At 40.5% G+C, this 16,795-nt stretch overlaps 1 protein-coding gene across 10 annotated transcripts in view; it reads right to left on the bottom strand.

Annotated features, from left to right (window-relative positions):
- KHDRBS3 (KH RNA binding domain containing, signal transduction associated 3) overlaps window positions 1-14,190 on the bottom strand; it is a 93,546-nt gene extending 79,356 nt beyond the window's left edge. For 4 of the 10 annotated variants that reach the window (XR_012585801.1, XR_012585803.1, XM_074577892.1 and 1 more), the window contains exon 1: window positions 13,671-13,899. Coding sequence is in view for 5 of the 10 variants with exons in the window: in XM_074577892.1 (XP_074433993.1) it covers window positions 13,671-13,758 (88 nt within the window). In the remaining 5 variants the exon portion in view is untranslated. Of the gene's footprint in view, window positions 1-13,670 lie in introns of all 10 variants that reach the window. The other 6 variants (XR_012585804.1, XR_012585805.1, XM_074577895.1 and 3 more) reach the window with 4 other exon arrangements.
- Between the last annotated feature and the right edge of the window lie 2,605 nt (window positions 14,191-16,795).

The raw sequence follows: 16,795 nt of genomic DNA, 5'->3' as shown, positions 1-16,795 counted from the left end.
GGCAGAGATTGTAGGTTGGTTGGTTGTGGTGGTGTGTTGGTTTTTTTTGGTGTGTGTATGATTGGACTTGATCTCAAAGGTCCTTTCCAACCATGAAGATTCTATGATTCTAAGTTTTAGCAAGCTACTTGTTTGATTTCTACTGTTTTTTTCAGAAAAGTTTTGAAAGGATTTGTTTTTAGAGGAAAGACTTTTTCCATCTTCGGTATTTTTAAAGAATACTAGTTCTAGTGAATTGTGTCCCCAACCCAAAGCATATTTCTCATGAAATACTGTAGCCCAAAAAGCCATGATTTGTGTGCAACCTGAAAGCATGCTAGATTTTCATGTTGCATCATAGGATTATCATCAAATAGGCCAGAGGAACAGATTTGCACAGATGCAGTGTACGGCAGTACTTTACTTCCCCTCTCCATAGCCCCACCATTACTCTGCTCTGCATGGCTGGGAGTGTACACATTCTTCTAAAGTCACACATCTCTTCGCATCACTTCCCAGAACACCATACTGTCAAAAATAGACTTTCTGTCCAATAAGAAAACTTGTCATTGTTCATATTTCACACAGGGATAGAGAAAGGAACAGAGACAAGGCTATCACAAGTACCTGTACTACATCTAAATTCCTACACTGAATTCAGTGAAACTCAGTTAGCACCAGCCACTGTTACAGCTTAGAAGACTCATACCCACTGAATCCAATATAACCACTACCAACACGTGTTATCTCACTCTAACTACGGAAATTGAGAAAAGCATCTATATGTTCTGTGGCACTGCCCTGGTCAAGTGAATGCCACCACTGCTTTGGAGCCTGTAAAAGATTAACTATTGAAAACAGAATATGCTGGAGTAACTTTCATGCATATCTGCATTGAGTCAATCTGCTGCTCATAGTTTTCTCAGCTTGTTGATTCTAACACAAGTTTCCTGGTCCTTTGATGTAAACCGCTCTAAGACTCCTGAGACTTCACGGCTGCAACTTTGTTTACTAAAGCACAAACTCTTAATGTGGAAGAAAGATGGGTGAAGAGGTGAACTTGTACAGAAAGAATATGAAACTGCAGGCGAGTGTGAAAGGACATAACATTGTGGATGGGTTGCATTTAAATCCATAAAACAAGTATAGCTCAAGAATTTGAAAAATGCTTTCAGAATACTTATGGAAAAGGTAACAACCCAAAGATCCTGCAGTATTTGTGCATTCTGGCCCACAGATGTATGAAACAAACCTATGGAAGTTAGTTGGTGCACACAGAACAAAAGGGACTAACTACAGCACATCACTCTGGATTACTTTAACAAACTTCACATCCTTCAGAAGTCTAGTACTCCCATGCCAGCAGACAAGAGGCAAAACACTACTTTTGATACAGTTATTTAGGCAGTACTTTTATTACTTGTCATCCATTACAGGCCTTGGTTGCAGCAAGATAGATCATCAGGGAAAACAAAAAGGCAGCTTGTACATCTACTGCCCTGTGGAAAAGCACAGTTTCAGAAGCCACATCATCTCATTAGTTATGTGATGAGTTAATTTTAGAAATCTTACTGGTTTTAGTTTTAATCCAGCTCATTTCAAAATCCCAGCTTTCACTGAACACTACAGCTTTTCCTGGTGATGATAGTTTGTGTTATGAGTTTTCTTATTGGAGTAATTCCTGTATTTAATAGTTTGAATAGCAGATTCCAGTACATTTCTACAGATTTCACACAGAATAATCAACTACTAGGAAGTGTCACATGCACCAGGCTGGTGACATCTTTAAGATCAGTGGAACAATTCACAGCCAGGGACGTACACCTACATTCAAGCTGAGACACCAGAACTAAAGCCAAACTGGTCACTGGTATCAGTAGTGCTGGGAAAATGCTACTAAACAGGCAGCTGCCCTGCCTGCCCCCCCACCTGCCTTCATAATCCCATATATTCAAATTTCTACTCCTCCACCACTTCTGTCTGCCAAGAAACAACAAACATGTACGTGTCAAGAACCTGAGGTGCCATTATTTCTTGGTCCAGTGATGTCTGAATTGCTTCTGTATGGGAAAGGAAATTTTGATGCTCCAGTTTCCAGAGAAAGCAATAACCACTTAATATGGTAAATTGTTCTATCACTCCTTGCTACTGGAGAGAAACAAAACATAAGAGTGCATTTGGGAAGAACAAAAGACCAAAACAGAAGTCACACTGTGTTCTTATAGTCCCACAAATAAGTCTTCCTAAAGAATGGTTCATGTGCATATTAAGTTTCAAATCTCACTACTCCTCCTTGATTCATTGATTTTAGATCAAGTGCAGGAATGACTTACCTAGTTACAAACAGACTAACCACCTAAAATGCTGGAATGTGCTACTTCACATAAACCCAAGAAAAAGGTGCTTAACTGAACTGAAAAAGATCCAACTGCCCACTAATAATAAATCTGGAAAAGACATTTAACATGGAAAGTTAAAGTCTTTGTCAAACCAACAGGAAAAATATAGGCACCAATACCTCTACAAAATCTGACCTGAGGGTTTGAAGACTCAGCATGCCACAGAGCCAGGAAATACCAGAAATGCTAAAATGAATCTTTGCTGAATATAAATGGAACTACATTCCCAGGATTGTTCCTTTTTGTAGTATCCCTTTCCAAAGGAACACACAGCTAGTTTAACAGGTTATTATTTCAATTTACTATTGCATATCTTACATATGAACATAAAACTAAATTATCAGAAAGAGCTGCAAATGAGGAAAAGCTTTTTTTCATTAAATTCATACAGCTTTTATTTTGCTCTTGCATAATACCTATCTATTGGCAGTACCTCTGGACAAGAAGCAAGGGATTAACTACATAGCTGGCCAGGAGCATCTATTCTCTTTAATCTATTTTTCTGAAGGAGCCATCTGCTCTTATTTCTACATTTCATAGCCTAGCCTGAAATTGCCATTCACTACTCTGTTAGTATTTCAATTAGTTACATGTAAAAATTTCTCCCATGTCAGGATAGCTGTCTGGAGGATGAAATACTGTAAGGTGAAGAGGGAAAATGGGTTATTACAAAAAGCTGATTGACTATAATTGATACAGCTCAAATAGCTAATTAGTCATATATAAAATGAAGGGGAAAATAATGCTCTAACATTTGTTTCATTACAACACAGCTTGACATCCGTTACTGACAAGTATGCACAGCCACATTTTAAGGTGCCAAATCTGAATAAAAGGACTATGTTTGCTTTCTTTGTATCTGCACTCTTTTTTTTTTCAGATGACTCTGCAGAAAAGCTTCAAATCTCTCCTTTGATAACTGCACCAAAGCCTTCCAAATGAGGTACCCAAAAATACCTCATACAAATGCTGACAAGGCATACCTACATGATTAACACGACTTGCAGACTTATGAATAATGAAGAGTTACCCTGAAAAATTTACTCACTACAAACTCCTGGTTTGAGCTCTAGCCAGGTATTACTCCTATACAATAATACCAAGTTAAGCAAAGGATTCTGAAAGGACTGTACAGAAAGCCTATAGTTTTATGTCCTACTTATTCAAGTGGCAAAGAAAAGTACTTCTGATTAATTTTTTCTAACCATGTCACTGTTTTCCCCAGCAGAAAGACCAAGCAGGAGTCCACCCAGGAAGCTGAGTATGTAAGTTAGTGCCTAGAGCCGCTAACTTCTCAGCATCACCTTCATGCAAGCCATCGTAACAGGTAGCCTTCCAGCCAATACAACCAGCCACTGAAAGCTCTGGTCATTGCTTTGAGCACATTGACAGAAATAAGGCAGCAGTGTCTGGAGGTCCTACAAACTACTTAGAGGCAGAAAATACATTATGTTAGCATAATGCTCAGCATACCACTGAAGTCTAAAGAAACTATGATCTACTAGTTAAGAAAGAATCACATACATTTTCTTCTATCAGGGGCATTAATTTAGAAAGGCTAATTTGTCTAGAGTTCTTCATAGAGCTGATCTCACAGCCAGCTACTTACCACTTATATGATAATGAAACACACATCAGCAATTTTAATTAACCTTATATTGAACTATATGACCTATTACTTAGTGTTCCAAACAAGGACTATTATTTCAGGAGACTTGTAAATTCTTTAAGTGTATCTATGAACAAACTATTTATAAGCAGCATTATAGAACTTTCCCTGCACTCTCCATTTAATCAGCTGATCATAACGTGATTAGGAAGAAATCCTTTACTGTGAGGGTGGTGAGACACTGGCACAGGTTGCCCAGAGAAGTTGTGGATGCCCCATCCCTGGAGGGGTTCAAGGCCAGGCTGGATGGGGCTCTGAGCAGCCTGGTCTGGTGGGAGGTGTCCCTGCCCATAGCAGGGGGTTGTAACTAGATGGTTTTTAAGGTCTCTTCCAACTCTAAACTTTCCGGGATTTTAAGAGCTTAGATCTTAAAAGTCTGGCAAAGTACTTCTTTTAAAACTTCATTCAACACTTATCAAATTGGACTGACTAACAGCAATCTTACTAGTTAAAGCATACATCAAGAGAACAGCACAGGCCAAAGCTATTTCAGCCCCCATCCACATCTCAATCATATTTGGAAGCCCTGTGTCCAAAGATAAGGCAGTTCTATTACAGCCACAGCATTCTGTCTATTTTTGAGCCTAAACTCATGCTTGAGGTATGAGCAGTAAGGACAAATACGTCCAAGATGGCCAAGCAGAAAGATGCAACCAATGCTAATTTCAAAGAGGCCAGTTACCAATTAAAGCCTTTACACCTAGAGCATCAACCGTTTATATCCGCTATGTGAAAAGTAACATTGGCAAAATGATTCTCGAACTCTGAAGTCGCAACCAACGGAGTGTCCGCTTTCAGCAGGGACCTGCGTCTTAGGATGTGGACGGAACACGTCTGGCTGCAGAGACCGCTGTCACCCAGCACCCGTGTGCGGGTCCCCGCGGCGGGCAGCGCGGCGGCACCGCGGCTCCACACCACCGGGAGAAGCGCAGCTGCATCGCATCTTAAATCATCGCATCTTCAAAATTTCAGCATCACTGTATTTAAGATGATCTGTAGGTATCCTACAGGGAAACCTATTGTGGAACACTTCTGCTCTTTCCAAAGTGTGTTCATATTCATAATTGCCCGAGATCCCCAGATTCACAGAAAAAAAGGCTGGAAGAAATCTTAAAGGATCATTAGTTCCCTCACAAGCATTTTATATTACAACACTTATGTCATTCCCAACATTTGTTCCACATGGTATTAACAGGTTTCTGTGAATATTTCAAGTGTCTGCAGAAAAAATATCTGAAGAACAGATACAGTAAGCTTTAAAAACATGATAAATCTTCTGTTGTATGCTTTTATACAGTAGGCCAATAAAAACCTAATCATTTTTCCAGACCACAGATGCATGGTGTAATAAAAAGGTCAAGGGTATATGGTAAGAGAAAGAATCTTTAAGACCAATTTGTGCTACACAAGACAAGTCAGACCACAGTGGTCCTTCCCAGTCTTAAAATCTAGTACTAAGATGCCACACTTCACCTTGCAGGCCGGTCAGCCTAGGATATCAATTAGCATATCTCTAGAAAAGCAGCAAGCATTAACTAGAGCTAAAGATACCACTGAAATCTATCTGCTGTGAAGCAGATCAGCTCCTCCACACACATCAGGATTTAAAGGGAGAAACCAAGTCTAATCATTAGTTAGAAATCATTTCACTTTGAACAACTCCTCCACCTACCACAAAAGTTTTGAGGAACCCCTGTAAGGAAGACAGAAAAGTCACTGTGATACTACCTTCTTCCTTGAAATTAGGACTTCTTGATCCTAAAAAAAAAAAAAACACACAGGCTGGAAGTGGTCATGAAGCAGTCACTAATTAGTAAAGTGCAAAACCACTCTAGGTTTCTGAACTTCCATGACTATACAAATGGACCAAGAGCATTGTGATCAAACTATGTGAAGTCAAGTCTAGAAGAGAAAAAAAAATCTGTTTTCCTTCAAACTCGGGAAGAGGTGTAAGGTATAGTTAAGCATAAAAAACCATGAAAGGATGAGTACTTTAGTTAGTGCCTAGAGCAGTGCTTCACTGCCACCTCTAGTTAATTAGGACACTGATCAAAAGGAACCAGTAACAACTTTTGTCCTTTATCAGTTAACTGGAAAAAGACGACACATGAAAGCAAGAATAACTGCATTAAAAGCAGTCCTTCCACTTCTACACCCTTTTAAAACACCATCACAAAGCAGCAGGGGAAACTGGCTGAAAATATCTAAAACTTTTTGCTTTCAAACACATCTGGTTCCCAGAGCACCATTACTGGATGAGGCAGTAAGATACTACAGATGCATTTACTCTTCAAGCATTCAGTAAATGCAGCATCAGAGCAACAGAAGCAATTTTGACCTCCTCCTAGATTCTGTCTTGTCCACGAAAAGGCATCTTCCTCTACCGACTACTCCTTTTGTACAATCCAAATGGATTAATAAAGTTGAAGAAAATCAGTAAATCCTCAAAGGATTTGCAACTTTGGATTTTCACTGTCAGTACATTATACCAAGATCAGCACAGCAGCAGTTGTTATAACAAATTTTCTTTTGGATTAAGTGCAAGAACAATAGGTTTACTGAAATGATTTCTAATCTTTTTGGTTTCCAATTATTTTGTCAAGAAATGCCTCATAGAAAATGAAGACCTATAAAAGAACACCTATATAGGCCAAAGAAGTGAAAGATTTACCAACTGCAAGAATTAAACTGACATTTGTTTGCTGCCTTGCAACTTTGTTCCTGTTGAGAGCTGCTAGCTGAAGCCAAAAGCCTGATAAACACATCAAAATAAGAAATGGAAGGCAGCCAGCAAAACAGCAACTGGAAATGGAGAATAGGAAGGAAATCCATTTAACTTTCCAGTTTCTTATTAATTTTACCTTGACAAAAAGGTAAAAGGATAAAAATAACACAAAACATAACAGTAAGTGATAAATATGACAGAGTTGAGTTCAAGCAAAGGAATATTTTCAGATAGGATAAACACAAAGAATAACACGTGGACTGCTCAGTTGTTGAAACACTCAAAAATACAGCTTTCTCAGCTTAACAAAAATGTTTCTTCATTCCACCTCCCCAGTTGCTACTCTTTAATTTGCTCCTTACCATAAATAGCCAGTGTATACCTATTGTATATCCCAAGTCACTGGCAGTTTAAAGAGCCTAATAACTTAGTAAAGATTAGGTGGCCAGAAATGCATCTCATTTTGAATTAAATATGCCAAGAGATGCAAAGTCTACCCCGTTCTTCTATTTAAGAGTTAATCATCCATTGCTAAAGCACTGTGCTTTATTTTTTTCATTCACACTTTTTTGGCCAGACACCTCATTACCAGTTTGAAGGGCCTCTTAGCACCTTTATTTACCTCTGTGAAGGCAGTAAGGCAGACTAGCAAGAGGCCTACAGACCTTCTCAAGCTTGCAAAGCATTGTGGGTTTTCCCGTTATCTTCTTCAAGATTAAGACACATGATTTCTGGCCCTAGAATGTCACAACAAAATGAAATTCTCTAGTCCGTAAGTGCTTAGAGCCTTAGCTTAAGGCCATAAAGACACTCATTTTCTAGCTAGTGATGCACATGGAGCTCACAATTAGCTAGCTTTTAAGCCATTCCCAGAACTACTGCCACCCCCACCATGCAGCTCCCACTGCGCAGGTGAGACTGGCCTTCCCAGCTCTCAGGGGTAGATAACCCCACTTTATCAAGATACTCCACTTGCCCAGTATAAACATCCTTTATAATTTTCTATTTGAAAAACAGTATTAATAATGTAAACACTAAGCTTGCAAGATTCCTGCAGAGCTCAGCTAAGAACAGTTGGTTAATTCACCATAAAATATTAGGCATGTCAGTTACCAGTTCATCTGTTTAAACATGCTTTTTACTGAAACTGCTAAATGCTAATTAAAAAGTCATGCAGTACCACACTGAATACTTTACACAAGCTACTCAGGTCTGAACTGTGGTACCTAATTCTTTCAAATCAAAGCACATCCTAAATTTTGTTTCTTAATTACCCTTCAAGTCAGAGGGGGGAAAAACTCAGAGGGCAGGAAGGTCACATACATAGATTTTAAGTACATGCAAGTTAAGTCAAACAAGCCACAGGCCAGGAGAGCAGCCATTTGGTGCTGTGACCTTCTTTCTGATTTCTCCAGTACATAAGTACTCAGAAGGTTACAGTTTTAATTTGCATGGCTGGTGTTGAAAAGGATTGAAAGTGACAAACCATGTCAGTCTAAATTTGAAACCTTTAAATTCGATCTCTCTCATTGACTGCCAAAGTAAGTGTGCAAGTGAATTAGAAGTCAGCTTTAGACTAAATGTGATCATTGGTGAGTGGCTGCAGGCTAGAGTCATGCTTCAGAGCAGATGAGCCTAGGGTGAAGTATGTATGATTATCTTCAGCTGCATTTCACAGCAGCCCTGTTAACATGACTGGAATACCTGATAAATCACTTCCCCAGCCTTTTAAGGGACCAAGACTGGAATCTAATTGTTAATAAGTCCTGTGACTTTCCCAACACAGTTTCACTGTAGTAAAAGCAAATAGCCAACCATTAGAAAAACATGAAGTTCTGAAGTGTTACTGAACAAGGAAGGCTGAGACACAAGGGACAGTCTCTGAAATATCCCTTCTTGACTCCGAGCTGTATTACTTTCCATGCTGTTTTATGAAAACAGAAATAGAACCAACATCAGCCTTCCGTGATTTTATGGTTCTACCATCACACCATATCCATTCCCATTACTGTCACTAAATTTCTCATCACACTGAACCTGCCAAACAACTAATTCCCCCCCCAACATTTTTATAAACTGTTTTTTGAAGTCTGATTACTAGAAGACAACGGAAGAGTTTCTTTTGTCTAGTTAACCTCTAAGAAAGATGACTTAAAGTGACCTGCTGTCTGAAAAAAAAAAATCTTTCTCTGAAAGGCATATTACAAAATTTACTATGTTATTCAAATCAATAAGACACTCCCAAGTAATCTTAAAACCCAATCATCTTTCTTCAGTTATATTTGCTTTACAAAATGCCTATGACCTTCATAAAGTGTTTTTCCAGCCTCTAAGAGCAAGGACACTTGAAACAAGTGTTGCTCATATGATTGAGACTACAATGAGAAACAAAGGAGAGTTTGAGGTTGTTCTGCAACGGAGTACATGTAACACCATTAGGGACTGGGAACAAGCAGCACCACACATCTGTTCCATGCCATGAAATGACTGTCCTCAGAGGAAAGTGGATGATTCAGTAGGAAACTGATTGTTTATATCACAACATATACATGTCACTTCACTACATATAATCAAATACATCTTTTAGATCTGTGAAAATTTAAAGAAAGTCCTTGCTAAGGACCCAGAAGCCCTTACATAACAAGACATATTTATTCAAAATCAATAACAGTATGAAACCTTAATTTATAAGTTCCTACTTCAAAGATTTTTTACAAAGCTATCCCTCACCTGCTAAAAAAATCAGAGAGTTAATATCTTCCACAATGCAGAAAGTCAGTACACTTTTCCTCGCACTCCAGTCTCCCTGATATTTAGGGAGGTACTGGTCTATTTGATTATTGAACTCCTACTCCGAATTTGACACAAGCAGCAGCAAGCCTCTGCTGATCACTGCTAGTCACATGGCTCAACAAAGTCATTCGATATAGAGCTAGCACATACAGCCATCTACTGATGGAAAGCCTTCTTATTCCTGTACATCATCTCATTGACAATAATTTAAAGGTAGCCTCGCCAATTTAAGACATTACCTCAAATCTCAGTGTAGCTAAAATGAGCTTGGAAGGACAAATACCACCGGTACAGCCTACAGAAAAGTAAAAGCGGTCTTTCAGCAATGGCACCAGGACTCATAAGGATTTCAGTTGCCCTAACTTTGATTACAGAGTCCTCTCTACCTACATATTTAACATTACACAGATCAAACAAGTGCCAGGCATTCATTTTAATGTCTCCCCTGTGACAAAACTTGTCTGGTATCAACATGTTTTATTTACAGTTAGCTTCTATCATCTGCAATTTCACATACTTTACCCAATATTCACAAAATACTTGTCATGAATCTGTACTATGCATAGATGTGAGAGAAGGCAATGAAGATAACGTAACTCTTCTCTTAGAGATCTTCCAAATTTTTTTTTACCAGCATCACTCGCAAATTAAGTTGTCACAATCAACATCGCACCTGCACATTTACATACAACCCCACATGCAAACAGTCAGCCTCCAAAACAAAGGTCTCAAAAAGGTTAAAAAGTAAAGCTGCTCAGTGCTTTGCAATGATACACACAAAGAACCAGCCTGATTGCAGAACAAGCATCACTTTCACACACAAAAATATTTTTCAGATTATGCATAAATATCAGCTGTAAATAGAAAAATACAAATAAACACATACTAAACTCACACTTCACAGAAACTCCTATTTCCCAAGGTTCTTCAATTACAGAACTTATAATAAGATAATAATTGGACATAATGTTCCAGTTCCCATTGTCTGTACCAGCTGCAAAGTAATCCTATTAGCATGGTCACCTTACTACACACGCAAAATAAGTCTTCTGCCAATCTATAACGTGTTTAAAGGTTTACAGGTAAAAATATCCCTTTTCAGGAAGGCTTAATGTTCAAGTATACAAGTAAATCATCTTAATGAGAGTGAAGGATATAGTCTAGTCTCCTGTTCTAAAATTTAAGCAGCAGCTGAATGTTTCAATGACCATTTAAAGCAAAATTTAAGAAATACATCTTATATATTTGTCCCAAAGAGACAAGTCATCAAATACTTTAGCAGAGTTTTCAACAAAAAAAAATCAATACTTCCATGCACTATTCAGGAACAATGAAGGACACTGATCTTTGATTTTAATGCTTTCAAAATGCTTAAAACAAGGTTTTGTCAGGGAGAGAAGAGATGCTAGCATCTCTTAATTCTGAAATACAGATTAATAATACTGCCCTGGAGAGTATTCTTGCAGCATTCCAGTTACCTCCACATCGTTCTTTTTCAACTGAAGGGCTACCCTGGAATTCTAAAAGCATTTCAGGTTCCACTTTTTTCCTCTAACATTTAAAATTATGTAATTTGTATATACCCAAATTATAATTGGTAATTATATGCATAATATGCAGATGTGTCCACTTCCATTTGAGAAGTATAATTAACAGATTTTGGAAGACTAAACATGGGACTTTTCCCTAGAAACCAGTTTTCAACATGGTTAGAAATCTGTTAGCAGTTTGGCTCTTCCGTCTACACAGTACACACACTTCAATTCCTTCAGCATCTTGGAAGGATTTAATTCAACCATACAAGTCTTACAAATCAGTCTTGAGTTTATGAAGAAAGTTGGCTGATCTACAGTATTCCAGTTTAAGTAGTATTACATTTACTATCTGTATTATGACATCAAAATGCTATTACATAATTAAGCTGGTTATTTTAAGCACTTAAAACCTTTGCTAAGACATTCTCACACATATCTGGAAGAAGCCAAACTGAGAAACATGTTTCATTCTAAATTGAAAAGCTAAACAAACCCAGTTAAAGAAGTTAGACAAGCCATTTAATTTGCCTGCTCACTGGACTATCATAGAAAAAAACTCAGTGGACCTGACACATAAAGTACAAGTGAGAACTATAATATATACATTTCCACTAATATTTGCTGCACAAAATTGTCACAATCAAGAAAAACATCATTGACAAAGTTAGTGTCATAACAAGATGGGTTCGTAAAACATCTCCTCTTACATTTCCTAACTGTATTATACAGTCACTTCACCTTATTTGGTTTTTTGGTGACTCTACAACTGCCCAAAATAGATATTTTACATAGATAGTATGCAAATCTGCATTTCAAAACACAGTTAACCAGTTGACAGTCACACTCCTTAATCTTTTTTAGCTGTCTCTAACATGTGAAATACTTCAAATGTAATGTAAGACTTCACTCTCAAAGTAAGCAAAAAGTCTAGAGACATACTAGAACAAAGACATTAGATCCACATCCATCCACATTATTTTTTTCACTGGCAATATAATTTATTTTTGGAGCTGAAAATATGCATGCAGATACCAAGTATTACATGATAAAAGCAGGCAGAAGCTCATCTGCCCTCTAATTTCTCATTTCAGTGAAAACCTCAAAAATTACCATGGTCCTAAAAAGTCAGTTTTGATAAAAGTCACAGTGTCATATCTACTTCCATAAACACTGTTTGTAAAATAGTAAGTCATGTACTCCTGTAACTTCCTGAAATAATTTACATGTGCAAAAAAGACTGTTCCTTCAGCAGCTGGAGAAGAACTTCACTAATTTACAGCCTTAAATTCTCAGCCATCAAGCTAAATTTAAACAAGTTTATTTACAGGAAGCAATACAAATACATATTTATTAACATAATTCTCCTTCTCCCACTATCAACAGTAGTATTTTCATGAAGTTAGGAAAAAATATGCAAAATACCAACCATCCAAAGACATGCAGCTACAAATCACATGGCATACACATTCCACAGCTGAAACATTGACAGTTACCCCTAACTCCAGAATATTTCAGACAATAGTTGATTCTCCTTCTGATTTAGTGATGGGCATTTGCAATTCATCAAAAACCTACAACAACGCATTAAAAGGAGCCACATTGATTTACACCTATTCCTGTTATAGGAAGTAAAGTACACTAGCACAGCTCTAAGCACTTCGATTGAAGCCAAAATCATTTGTGCTGTCATTAAGTTATATTAGAAGATCAGTTGGTACTTATTTCACTTGACCATCCCAAGCACTGTATCAAGTGTTTGCCTCTACAGAGCTGTACTTGAAAGTCACCTGCCGATTATACAATACTGCCAAATTTAGATTAGATCACACTGTAAACCACATATTACTTTTCTATTCAGTGTAGTATCACCGAAACAAAGAGCTAGCACTTTAAAGCATATGGGACATGTCAGATGAAGAACAGGTCAGAATCACTTATTATTTGGAGTTATATAATTGCAAAAGAAAATATGCTTTGAGGTTTTTAAAAGATTCACCAAAAGGTATTGTTGGTTCCTTAATATTATACCTATAGAGCCGAAAGTTCCTTGGAAAGGGCATCAGTTGTAGGCTCCTTTTTAAAAAGGCTCACACATATTTAAGCAATAAGCTATTTATTTTTCAGAAACACATCATCAGGGTAAAACAGGAAAACCTTTTGGCGTTTTAACCAACTGGAAGCCCAAGCAGAGCGCTGAAGACCCAAGCTATTCTACCCAACCATCCAACTCGGAATAACGTGTAACTCGAGCAGTGAGCGATCACGCCTTCGCGGCTGTAAAAACCACCTAGGAAAGAGGCGAGATGTGGGGAGGCATCGCCCAGGGGGATGCGCTGGAGCAGCCCTGGAAGCCGGGCTGGGGCGGGCAGAGCCCAGCCCGGGCAGCGCCCCTCAGCTGCTCCCCGCAGCCCAGGGAGGGGAAGGGGCAGGAGCCTGTAAACACCAACGGCCCGAACACACAAAAACCCACCCCACCGAGCGGTGCAAAGCGGAAAGTCACCCCCTCACCAACTCCGGCTCGTCCCCGCGGCGGGACGAAGCGGCCCCAATCGGCCGCCGCCAGCCCTCACCTTGGTTGACCAGCCTCAGGGCGTGAGTGAAAGACGGGTCCAGCGAGTCCTTCTCCGCCATCAGCTCGGGCAGGTACTTCTCGTCCATGGCGGCGGCCTGGAGCGGCGGCGGAGCCGGAGCGCCGGGTGCCCCCGCGGGGAAGGGGGCGGCGGCGGCGTGGGTCCGAGTCCCAAGCGGCGGTAAATCCTCGGTGGCAGCGCTTCCCGCTGGCCGCCTCCCGCCCGGGGCTGCGGGGACGCATCCAGAGGGAAGCGCCGCAAGCCTTCGGCCGGGAGCGGGGAGGGAAGAGGTGCGGGCCGGGGGGACGTCCCCCCCCAACACCGGACAAGGGACGCTGAGAAATCCCTCTGCGGAGGCGCACGAGGAAGCGGGGGGGGGGGGAGAAGGAGGAAGAGACGCGCCCCGGGAGCCGCTGACCCAGGCAGGACCCCCGCACACAGGCGCGTAGACCACCAGATAGCCCGTCAGGCAGCTGGCACGGAGCACCCACACCGCTCCTCCAGCGGCGCTGCGCCGACTGAACCAGCAAGCCCCCTCCGCGCCAGGTTTAAATATCCCTGCCGAGGCCACGCCCCCTAACCGCCCATAAACCCCGCCCCTGTCCGCCCAGCCCCGCCCCGGGGCGCTGCCCCGCCCAACGGGAGGTGATAGTCGAGCCCCGTGCACTATCGCCCCGCCTACTCATGTGGCCGCTCCCATTGGGTGATATGGCCTGTCAGTCAGACATTGGCCGCAGCTTCGGATTGGTGGCCGCTCTTGTCGTTCCCCGCCCCGCCGGCGGGCGGGAGGGGCGCTGAGGTAACACGCGCAGAGCGGCTCCTGAGGGCGAGCGTAGCGGGCGGCGGGTGGTTGGAATGCGGGGGATCTCCCATTAAAACCCTCAGCCGACCCTCCCCGCACAGGAGAGCTGGCGCTGTGTCCCTCCGAGAGCTCACAGGCCCCTCGACACACGATCGCCCCATCGGCACCGGTGGATCTGGGGGGGCCTTCGGCCTGCGGGAGCGCCCTGAGTGGAGAGCTGCAGCGAGGCGAAGGGGGTCCCGCCTGCCCCCAGCCCAGTCCTCTCCTCAGGACCCGATCGCCGAGCCCGCAGAGGGTGAGAGAGGGGCTCGGGGTAGCCCGGAGAGAGTCCTGACCCTCCCTTTCAAATCTCAAGGGGAGGGGGAACTAAAAAAAGGCAAGACTGGTTTTTAAAAGAGGAGCAAAATCTCGGGTTTAACTTCTTTTTCTCCTCCAAACAGCGGTGCTCTTAATTTATCCAGCATTTTTTACTTACACCTCTAGTAATGCAAAGCACTTCGTAAATACTAGCCAGAAAAATGTTATTTCTGCTGAATTACACCAATGGGCCATTGTAAGTGGGCTTGTGGTTCAGTAGCAGTCTATTTTCCATGAAAGAGAAGTGAAGTTTAAGAGCCCTTGCTGAAGCCTATTTTCCTTTTTTTTCAGTGGATACACTTGGTATGTTAGATCATTATTCTCTTTGATCTTCAGCTTTGAGGCTTTACATAGCTTCCTCATTAGACCGTAGGTGTTTCATCAATGAATCTTTGGTGACAATAAGCCCAAAGGAAGCGAGACCAACTGTTCTCTGAAACAGAGCACAAGGGCAAAATTGCTAAGAAAAGAGGAAAATTAGTAAATCACTGAAGATGAAATCATAATGCTGAAGTAACATTTTATTCTCTGTTGGTTTTAAACCAACGTTTACTAGAAAAGTCAATAAGAAACTTTTAAGTGACAAGCTACAGTTAAAAGACCACTGAAAATATTCTTATCTCTGTGAATCAAATAATCACACACTTACATTGCAAACTTTTTTTTTTTCACCAAATACAAAAGTATCTTAATCATGTCCTTGCAAGATGGGGAGAAAAAAAGCTCTGAAACAAAGGCTAGCATGAGAAATCACTCAAAGCTCGGAAGCAGAGGTTAAGGCTCCCTTCTCAGAATTACAAGTGCTCTTTTACCCTTAAAACAGAAAGGCCATATATTAAGGTATCTTATTTCTTTTTGTGTTTTACAGACTGGAATATCTCATAAACCAACATCTGATATGTTACAATATGAAGTATACTTGATTTACATTCTCTCTACCACTGTTGCAAATAAATCTTGACCCGGGACTAACAGAAACAAATTTACAAAGTTATATTTTAAAAATTCTCCAGCATGACATCAAGCTTGATGGATACAACAAAAACATACCAGGAACTGGAAGAAGTTGGATTACAATGAATGTTTTATTTCAACCTTCCATATACATCTTCTATATAAAACTACTGAAATGCAGCCATCTGTTGCAAAACAGGCAGACACATATGACTTTGACACAGAACAATATGTAGGAGTGTAATCTTTACTGAATGACCTGGAGCAAAATAATCCCTATCTTTGCCAGTAAAGCCAAAAATGTATTTAAAGTTCCTCTACAGCATAGAGGACCTCAGACAGAGATAGCTATATTATTACAAATGGTGTAAAACACAATGTCCCTTTCTTGGAAAGAATCATGTTCTCCCTGGTAACTGATTAAATAAACATTTGGTGTTTCAAGAAACCACTGTATTTCTTCCTGAATTATACCAATTCCCTCTGGCTTACAATAGAGAAAGACTTACTGGATGTCTAAAGACTTGTTTCTCACCAGGTCTATAATAATATTGGAACTGTAAAATAATCCACACTTTACCCTATTGTTCAAACTCAAACCTGCACATAACAAGTGCAGTATATTGTTTTCTCCAGTGAAATTCACTGGAATGTAATAAAACAAGAGGAGGACAGAAAGGATGGGAAATTACGAGCCTCAGGCCATAGAAAGCAGCCTAGGATGTGGTTAGCTGGGAACACCCTGCTGAGCATAGCTCTTGCTCTCCAGGAAAGCCAGGAAACACCAACTTCTTAAGGACTGGTTGCTTTCTTGCTACTGAAATCTATACAAAGCTGGAAAAGCAGCTTCATCAAGGAACTGCCCAGTAAGTATTAGCTTTAGTACTCACAAATGCTTAAAAGTCAGGAGTCCAAACTTTTAAAATCAATGATTTAAATGTTTTTATCCTTACTTCCCAATGGTAAACTAAACAGAATTTTTTACAGGTCCGCTGTGCTGTCTATATGCATG

This window comes from Larus michahellis, chromosome 2, assembly GCF_964199755.1.
Source record: "Larus michahellis chromosome 2, bLarMic1.1, whole genome shotgun sequence".
Lineage (NCBI taxonomy): Eukaryota > Metazoa > Chordata > Aves > Charadriiformes > Laridae > Larus > Larus michahellis.
The sequence above is the reverse complement of the archived record's forward strand: the minus strand, read 5'-3'. Positions and strand labels throughout refer to the sequence as shown.